This window comes from Hyla sarda, chromosome 6 (genome assembly GCF_029499605.1).
Source record: "Hyla sarda isolate aHylSar1 chromosome 6, aHylSar1.hap1, whole genome shotgun sequence".
NCBI lineage: Eukaryota > Metazoa > Chordata > Amphibia > Anura > Hylidae > Hyla > Hyla sarda.
Window position 1 is genome coordinate 134,258,720 of NC_079194.1, and position 9,810 is coordinate 134,268,529.

At 51.6% G+C, this 9,810-nt stretch overlaps 1 protein-coding gene across 1 annotated transcript; it reads right to left on the bottom strand.

The window, feature by feature from the left end:
- Positions 1–387: 387 nt before the first annotated feature.
- Positions 388–9,092, bottom strand: JOSD2 (Josephin domain containing 2). The gene is made up of 4 exons (XM_056525065.1): positions 8,727–9,092; positions 5,368–5,493; positions 4,976–5,170; positions 388–790 (listed from the first exon to the last, which is right to left on the bottom strand). The coding sequence occupies exons 1-4, from the start codon at positions 8,846–8,848 to the stop codon at positions 679–681; spliced, it is 555 nt and encodes a 184-aa protein (XP_056381040.1). The 5' UTR covers positions 8,849–9,092; the 3' UTR covers positions 388–678.
- Between the last annotated feature and the right edge of the window lie 718 nt (positions 9,093–9,810).

The following is a 9,810-nucleotide window of genomic DNA, read 5'->3' on the forward strand; positions in this document are numbered from 1 at the left end:
TAGTGTCACCTAGTGGCAGGTACTGGGTATAATGGAAAACACAAAATACATTGGTTTGCCACAAACAAACACAAAGTTGTTTAAATAAGAGAGGCACAAAAATAATGATGAGGATAGAAAAACAGAGTCACATGGACCATTCTACTAGTCTACACCAGAATCTCCAGGGCACCAGAGAAGATAGCACCAGCAAGGTCAATCAACGTTGGGGGGACATGGCATTCCTCAAGAGAATTTTAAAGAAATCTTGGGTAAATCCACATTGAAAATAATTATAAAATAGAAAATAGAACCAAGTAGACGTGAATCTTTAATCTTGATATGTTGAGTATGGGTTTAGTCTAGGAAACAGTCTACTTATGACAAAATAAAGGGGCAGAATCTCCCGATCATATATTAAAAAAATCTTTAATGGAGTTAGCATAAAAGTGGTCACATTCTGTGTAATATATTAATATTCAGCACCTGGTAAAAACAAAAAAATAATCAACAAGCATTAAGGCATCAGAGTAGTGCATATCAGTACAAGGTTCAGGATGATGTGAGAATTCCATCCATGAAGTGGTGGTGACCTGAACAGGAAGATGGGGGGACCCCAATAAATAGACACTTAGTTTAGGTCTGTAAAGTCTTTGGGTGGTGACCTCAGCCCAGCTGAGAGTGCAGGATTCTGGGAGCTCATGTGGTCCTTTCACCTTCATTGATCCAAAGCCGAGCCTCTTCCACATCCTTTGTCACAACCAGAAGGATTTCACAGCTCCCTCGAGAAATGCAGCCCTGCAGATAATCTCTGTGAAAGTAAACAGATGGTTAATTATTACAATGAAGCCTTATACATTATGTCATGGTCATAACGAGACCGACGGCGCCACCTGTTGTCCATACCAGGAAACAACTGTAAAGCATTAAAGGTGTTATCAAGGATATGAAAAAAATAAAAAAAAGTTGCTTTCTTCCATAAACAGCACCACTTTTGGGGTAATGCAGCTCAGTTCCATTGAAGTGAAAGGAGATGAGATGTAATACCACACATAACCTGAGGAGAGACGAGGCGCTGTTTTTGTAAGAAAGCAACTGTCTTTTACTCCTCGATAACCCTTTTAACCCCTTAAAGGGATACTCTGCTGCTCAGCATTTGGAACAAACTCTTCAGAACGCTGGAGATGGGAGCTCGTGACATCATAGCCTCACCCCCTCATGACATCATGCCCCGCCCCCTCAATGCAAATCTATGGAAGGGGGCATGATAGCCTCCCATAGACTTGCATTGAGGGGGCGGGGCGTGACATCATCAGGGTGCAGGGCTATGACGTCACGGCACCAGCAATCGGAACAGTATGTTCCAAACACTGAGCAGTGGAGTACCCCTTTAAGGAAACAGTCCGTTTTGGCCTTTAGGACACAGCCAGCCTAATATTTCCTCCTTTTCCATCTTTAGACCCATATGAGGGCTTGTCATAGCAATCTATTTCCATCTTTAGACCCATATGGGAGACTATTTATAGCAATCTATTGGTTGTTAATAATGTTTGTTGCTATGCATAGGCATAGAAATGATCAGTATAATCCTCTATGAACTGCAGGAGGAGGGCAGGGGACCTCTGGTCGCCATCTCGGCTCATCGCTTGAAGATGCTTCAAATGGTGTGATTAGTATTGATCTCGGATTCTGAAGGGTTAATTGTGGGCATCAGCAGCTCCTGCAGTCCCTTCATGTACAGGATGTAAATGTATGTCCTTGCGTGCAAAGTATCGGGGCATCAGGATGTACATTTCTGTGCATTGTCATTCAGGGGTTAAAGCTTTCCAGTGGCTGTAGGCAATATATTGTCCACTGCAAGGTGCAGCATTGTCTTCTTGTGGGGTAAAGCTATAGAAGACATTCCCTTCATTCCACATGGTCAATTCTCCATCCACAGTCCAGTAAGTCCTCACCAGTGCAGGTTATGGAAACGGGAACTCTGTGGGGAGTGCCACACATCCCAAAAACCTAATGTATATATAGTAAAAACCACTTCATCCCGAATCTGATGGACCAGACATACAAGCCATGCACACTCAGGGATTCAGCCTGGAAATATAAGGCAGGAGAAGAACAGTGTCGGAATGTATTGCAGGTGCTGGAGAAGTGTTGGAGATGGCCCGGGCCATGACTATAAGAATACATTGCTTTTTAGGCTAATTACTTCAGTCACATCCATAATTCTGCTGCTGTCACTGTGCTCCACTAGATTGTTTCCTGAAAGATGTAGGTTTTTTTTTGTCTTCTGTTCACAGGCTGTTCAAACACTACATCTCCCACAATGCACCACTTTAGAGGACACAGTGCAGATAGAGGCTGCAGGAGTTATCACTCTACTCTGCTTGTTCTCTGAATGGAGCTGCAGAGTACCTCTAGATCAGGATGGAGGCTCTTTTTATATGGCTGGTATACAAGTGGTTAAAGGGCCTTATTACAACACAATTAAGTGACTATTTAGGGTACTAATAGGCTTAGGCTCTGCCTCCAGGAGACCGGTGTACTCTGCCCACAAATAACAGCAGACAATACCTCAGATGTTGTAAACCTGTGCATACACGGCTCAGACCATGTGCAGGAATGTGAGTCATGTGACACGTCAGTAACATGGAATGTAAACAGCGCCGGGAATGCCACATTCAGGTCACTTAGTAGCTTCTTGCTTTATCTGCAGCGTCTTAGCACTCATGCTGCCCAGACCTGCAGCTACCCACAAACCATTAACTATATGTGCAATGCCCACAACATCATCCTCCCATACATCCTAAAAGGAGAATTCTTGCTTGTCCTCACTGCACAGAACCCCGCTTGTCCTCAGTGCACAGAGCCCCGCTTGTCCTCAGTGCACAGAGCCCCGCTTGTCCTCAGTGCACAGAGCCCCGCTTGTCCTCAGTGCACAGAGCCCCGCTTGTCCTCAGTGCACAGAGCCCCGCTTGTCCTCAGTGCACAGAGCCCCGCTTGTCCTCACTGCACAGAGCCCCGCTTGTCCTCACTGCACAGAGCCCCGCTTGTCCTCACTGCACAGAGCCCCGCTTGTCCTCACTGCACAGAGCCCCGCTTGTCCTCACTGCACAGAGCCCCGCTTGTCCTCACTGCACAGAGCCCCGCTTGTCCTCACTGCACAGAGCCCCGCTTGTCCTCACTGCACAGAGCCCCGCTTGTCCTCACTGCACAGAGCCCCGCTTGTCTTCACTGCACAGAGCCCCGCTTGTCCTCACTGCACAGAGCCCCGCTTGTCCTCACTGCACAGATCCCCGCTTGTCCTCACTGCACAGAGCCCCGCTTGTCCTCACTGCACAGAGCCCCGCTTGTCCTCACTGCACAGAGCCCTGCTTGTCCGACCACACTTCCTGTATTTTGTCTCTGCACACACAGGCAATAGCTGCTGCAGAATTTTGTCACCCAAGAAAATACACATTTTTAACCAAAGTATATTACAAATATACATATAATGTTATTAATGTATATATAAAAAGCTATTGCAAGTGACAGTGCCTATATATGTTTTTGTCTTTACCAAGAGCACCAGAGGGTCTATTAATATGTTGATGGCCAATCCTGAGAATGGGCATCAAAAGGAAAAAGTCCTGGAAAACACTTTGAACGTAGTATTCTTCACTTATTTGGGAACCAGTTTCCTCTGTTAATGGAATCAATGGGGATCCCAGTAGTTGGACCTCCATCAATCCATATCCTGTGGTTAGGGGACAACTTTTAATGTTTGGAATACGCTTTTAGGGTAGGGTGGCACGTGCTGTATTTTCCTCATGTCCCAAATAAATGAAGTGCAGCATGCGAACATGGCTAGTTCTTAATTCATTCTCTAGAAGCCTTTCAAAACAATGCCAAGCACTGAGCTCAACAATGTCCAGAAGCCCAATATAGAATCAATACAGGACATTTTCCCTCAGTTCTTGAGATCAGTGCAGGTCCCAGCAGTTGGAACAACACCGATCTGCTTGTCATCCATTATACTGTGGATATGGCACAACTGTAGTCTGTAGATAGGGAATAACGCTCTGTGTGAGCTCAGGGAACCCATGCCTCAGAGTTCTCCCCAGGGGTCAAGTCCTGGGGAAAAAAAAGTGTGGGAACTCACCCTAGATTTCCACTTAAAGGGGTACTAGTCTGATCCTGGGGGTCCCACCGCTGGGGACCCCCACATTCTCCCTGCTGCTCCCGGTGTTCGTTAAGAGCGTTGGGTGAAGCGACAGAGGCTCATGACATCACGGTCACAGCCCCTCAATGCAAGTCTATGGGAGGGGGTGTGATAGCCGTCACGCCCCCTCCCATAGACTTGCATTGAGGGGGTGGGGCATGACGTCACGAGCTACTGGTGCCTCCTCCAGTGTTCGGATAAGACTTCAAGGTGTGATGGGATTCAATGGTGCTGAGCAGGAGCAGACACGTCAGGTAAGACGGAGGATGGCTTTATTAAAACAATGCTACGCGTTTCACCGCAGGTGCGGCTTCATCAGGCATGGTTAACAAGGAAGGGGTTGGTCTTTATATACAGGTAGGGAAATTAACCCTTACCTGAACATTTTGGATTACACATACTGTTGTTCCAAACGCTGAGCAGCGGAGTACCCATTTAGTAATTTCCTATTAAAACAGTCAAGGAGAAGAGCCTGTGTGCTGCTGGTTAATGTAGTATTCCGGCAGTCACATGGTCCACTCATTTTCTAAATACCAAGATGCGCACAACACTAAAAGAGTAAAACAGTCCACCCCATGTCACAATAGACTTACATAGTCGGATATCTACACTGCTGCTATACACAGGATGCTTTTTAAATAAAAAAAAAGACTATTTATTGAGAGATAACCCCTTAAAGTTGTTAGTGTGAGGGACTATGACAGCAGAATCATTTGTGGGATGCAGCTACCCCCTGGCGGTTAAGTAACCTGCAAGAACACACAGAGAACACACAGACATTAAGGGGCTATTACTTACTTCAGCTCCCGGGGGCCCCCGAGCCGCACTGGAGACTTCAGCTTGGAGTCCAGGTTGTAGTATACACCGTTAATTTGGCGCACAGCGATCCAGTGTTGCCGTGTAATGGGAAGAGAGAGGAAGCCCAGGGAGATGGGGGAGGGGATGTTCAAGATAAAACCAAAAATTTCATTCAAGACCAAACTCTCCAGAGACCTGTGACAAGAAGAGGGGTAGTTTAGTTAGAAAAGCCCCCGACCCATCATGTTATAATGTAAACTTTAGGGATGAGGCTCATCAGTGCTCCACCAAATCTAATGTCCCCCCCCCCCCAGGACTGTCATTAATCTGCAGATCTATAATGAAAGAGATGATGTGTAGCTGGAATTGGGGCTCTATAGAGGGGTCCTCACCTTCTCTTATCCCACCACACCGCTGCATAATCCACAGTCTGCAGAGCCGCCATGATGACGTTCACATCATAGTTACCGGTGCCCAGGAAGCTGCGATGTGGATTTATCACAGAATTCGGAGACAACCTGGAAAATAAAAGGAGTCACAACTTGTAATCCCATCATTCCCTGCTCTGAGAGATACAGCCCTCCCTGTATGCTGACAGGCTCACCCCCATGTTGGTTCCTGACATTTCTCCTTCTGACTCATCTCCTAGTTCTCTATCTGCCCTCTGACAATCTCATGAACCCCCCCAGCTCTCCCTCTGACAATCTCATGAACCCCCCCCAGCTCTCCATCTGACAATCTCATGAACCCCCCCAGCTCTCCCTCTGACAATCTCATGACCCCCCCCCAGCTCTCCCTCTGACAATCTCATGAACCCCCCCAGCTCTCCATCTGACAATCTCATGAACCCCCCCAGCTCTCCATCTGACAATCTCATGAACCCCCCCCCCAGCTCTCCCTCTGACAATCTCATGAACCCCCCCCCCAGCTCTCCCTCTGACAATCTCATGACCCCCCCCAGCTCTCCCTCTGACAATCTCATGACCCCCCAGCTCTCCCTCTGACAATCTCATGAACCCCCCCAGCTCTCCATCTGACAATCTCATGAACCCCCCCAGCTCTCCCTCTGACAATCTCATGACCCCCCAGCTCTCCCTCTGACAATCTCATGAACCCCCCCAGCTCTCCCTCTGACAATCTCATGACCCCCCCCAGCTCTCCATCTGACAATCTCATGACCCCCCCCAGCTCTCCCTCTGACAATCTCATGAACCCCCCCAGCTCTCCCTCTGACAATCTCATGAACCCCCCCCAGCTCTCCATCTGACAATCTCATGAACCCCCCCCAGCTCTCCATCTGACAATCTCATGAACCCCCCCCCCCAGCTCTCCATCTGACAATCTCATGAACCCCCCCCCCCAGCTCTCCATCTGACAATCTCATGAACCCCCCCCCCCCCAGCTCTCCATCTGACAATCTCATGAACCCCCCCCCCCAGCTCTCCATCTGACAATCTCATGAACCCCCCCCCCCAGCTCTCCATCTGACAATCTCATGAACCCCCCCCCAGCTCTCCATCTGACAATCTCATGAACACCCCCCCCCCCAGCTCTCCATCTGACAATCTCATGAACCCCCTCCAGCTCTCCATCTGACAGTCTCATCCCCCTAGCTCTCTTTCTGACAGGCTCATTTTTCTAGCTCGTTTTCTCTCCCTGACAGTCTCATCCCCCAGGTCTCTCCCTGACAGTCTCATCCCCCAGGTCTCTCCCTGACAGTCTCGTCCCCCAGGTCTCTCCCTGACAGTCTCGTCCCCCAGGTCTCTCCCTGACAGTCTCGTCCCCTCATCTCTCCCTGACAGTCTCGTCCCCTCATCTCTCTCCCTGACAGTCTCGTCCCCCAGCTCTCTCCCTGACAGTCTCGTCCCCCAGCTCTCTCCCTGACAGTCTCGTCCCCCAGCTCTCTCCCTGACAGTCTCGTCCCCCAGCTCTCTCCCTGACAGTCTCGTCCCCCAGCTCTCTCCCTGACAGTCTCGTCCCCCAGCTCTCTCCCTGACAGTCTCGTCCCCCAGCTCTCTCCCTGACAGTCTCGTCCCCCAGCTCTCTCCCTGACAGTCTCGTCCCCCAGCTCTCTCCCTGACAGTCTCGTCCCCCAGCTCTCTCCCTGACAGTCTCGTCCCCCAGCTCTCTCCCTGACAGTCTCGTCCCCCAGCTCTCTCCCTGACAGTCTCGTCCCCCAGCTCTCTCCCTGACAGTCTCGTCCCCCAGCTCTCTCCCTGACAGTCTCGTCCCCCAGCTCTCTCCCTGACAGTCTCGTCCCCCAGCTCTCTCCCTGACAGTCTCGTCCCCCAGCTCTCTCCCTGACAGTCTCGTCCCCCAGCTCTCTCCCTGACAGTCTCGTCCCCCAGCTCTCTCCCTGACAGTCTCGTCCCCCAGCTCTCTCCCTGACAGTCTCGTCCCCCAGCTCTCTCCCTGACAGTCTCGTCCCCCAGCTCTCTCCCTGACAGTCTCGTCCCCCAGCTCTCTCCCTGACAGTCTCGTCCCCCAGCTCTCTCCCTGACAGTCTCGTCCCCCAGCTCTCTCCCTGACAGTCTCGTCCCCCAGCTCTCTCCCTGACAGTCTCGTCCCCCAGCTCTCTCCCTGACAGTCTCGTCCCCCAGCTCTCTCCCTGACAGTCTCGTCCCCCAGCTCTCTCCCTGACAGTCTCGTCCCCCAGCTCTCTCCCTGACAGTCTCGTCCCCCAGCTCTCTCCCTGACAGTCTCGTCCCCCAGCTCTCTCCCTGACAGTCTCGTCCCCCAGCTCTCTCCCTGACAGTCTCGTCCCCCAGCTCTCTCCCTGACAGTCTCGTCCCCCAGCTCTCTCCCTGACAGTCTCGTCCCCCAGCTCTCTCCCTGACAGTCTCGTCCCCCAGCTCTCTCCCTGACAGTCTCGTCCCCCAGCTCTCTCCCTGACAGTCTCGTCCCCCAGCTCTCTCCCTGACAGTCTCGTCCCCCAGCTCTCTCCCTGACAGTCTCGTCCCCCAGCTCTCTCCCTGACAGTCTCGTCCCCCAGCTCTCTCCCTGACAGTCTCGTCCCCCAGTTCTCTCCCTGACAATCTCGTCCCCCAGTTCTCTCCCTGACAATCTCATCCCCCAGTTCTCTCCCTGACAGTCTCGTCCCCTCATCTCCCCCTGACAGTCTCATCCCCCAGCTCTCCCCCTGACAGTCTCATCCCCCAGCTCTCTCCCTGACAGTCTCATCCCCTCATCTCTCCCTGACAGTCTCGTCCCCTCATCTCCCCCTGACAGTCTCATCCCCCAGCTCTCCCCCTGACAGTCTCATCCCCCAGCTCTCCCCCTGACAGTCTCGTCCCCCAGCTCTCCCCCTGACAGTCTCGTCCCCCAGCTCTCTCCCTGACAGTCTCGTCCCCCAGCTCTCTCCCTGGCAGTCTCGTCCCCCAGCTCTCTCCCTGGCAGTCTCGTCCCCCAGCTCTCTCCCTGGCAGTCTCGTCCCCTCATCTCCCCCTGACAGTCTCATCCCCCAGCTCTCTCCCTGGCAGTCTCGTCCCCCAGCTCTCTCCCTGGCAGTCTCGTCCCCCAGCTCTCTCCCTGGCAGTCTCGTCCCCCAGCTCTCTCGCTGGCAGTCTCGTCCCCCAGCTCTCTCCCTGGCAGTCTCGTCCCCCAGCTCTCTCCCTGGCAGTCTCGTCCCCCAGCTCTCTCCCTGGCAGTCTCGTCCCCCAGCTCTCTCCCTGGCAGTCTCGTCCCCCAGCTCTCTCGCTGGCAGTCTCGTCCCCCAGCTCTCTCCCTGGCAGTCTCGTCCCCTCATCCTCACCCCCAGCAGATTTCCTCGGCCCGGTGCTGGGTGATCTCCGCTCTCTGTAGCAGGTTATTCAGGGCGTGGATCGCGCACAGCTCCAGCCGCTGGCGCTCGTGATACACCGCACATTCCCCCATCCCAGGACCGGAAACACCGGACCCTGCAGCGGCAGATCATAATGTAACCCAGAGTCATGTGACCACAAGCTTTCCTACGACTGGCTGTTGCCGGCGATCACGTGGTATCAGAATGGGCGGTGCCTGGTACAGCTGTCACCCCAGCCATTCACATTCCATGTAAACAGCACCACGTGACTATTAGAGAATGAAACAAATGTAACAATGTGTCAATGCGCGTAAATAACGTGACTCCCGCAGAAGGAATTCATAACGTTACCGGCCGCGACATTATACAAGTATTCTCATCCATGACAAGTCACTGCGTCATCATAATAACCAGGGCGGGGTATCAACGTGTGATACTGACTGCTGAGCCGCTGTATCTAAGCCTGTGTGATACTATTCAGTAAACTATATTGTGATACAGTCTGCCGAGCTGTGTACCTAAACCTATATTGTGATACAGTCTGCCGAGCTGTAGCTAATCTTGTTGAGTGATACTGTCTGCTAAGCCACTGTATGTAAGCCTGCCATGTGTGATACTACGGTATCCATTAACTTCTGTATTTAACTGTTTTATGTGTGATACTACCCCTGCTGAGCTGTGTACCTAATCCTATGTTGTGATACCCCTGCTGAGCTGTGTAGCTAATCCTATGTTGTGATACCCCTGCTGAGCTGTGTAGCTAATCCTATGTTGTGATACCCCTGCTGAGCTGTGTAGCTAATCCTATGTTGTGATACCCCTGCTGAGCTGTGTACCTAATCCTATGTTGTGATACCCCTGCTGAGCTGTGTACCTAATCCTATGTTGTGATACCCCTGCTGAGCTGTGTACCTAATCCTATGTTGTGATACCCCTGCTGAGCTGTGTACCTAATCCTATGTTGTGATACCCCTGCTGAGCTGTGTACCTAATCCTATGTTGTGATACCCCTGCTGAGCTGTGTACCTAATCCTATCATGTGATACTGTCTGCT

What these genes read in the sequence shown, in the direction of transcription:
- JOSD2 (XM_056525065.1), bottom strand. Translation starts at nt 8,848, where the DNA reads ATGGGGGAATGTGCGGTGTATCACGAGCGCCAGCGGCTGGAGCTGTGC. An exon ending in GCCGAGGAAATCTGCTGGGG is followed by an intron (nt 5,494 to 8,726) that starts GTGAGGATGAGG and finishes TTTATTTTCCAG; the next exon opens with GTTGTCTCCGAATTCTGTGA. An exon ending in GTGTGGTGGGATAAGAGAAG is followed by an intron (nt 5,171 to 5,367) that starts GTGAGGACCCCT and finishes TTCTTGTCACAG; the next exon opens with GTCTCTGGAGAGTTTGGTCT.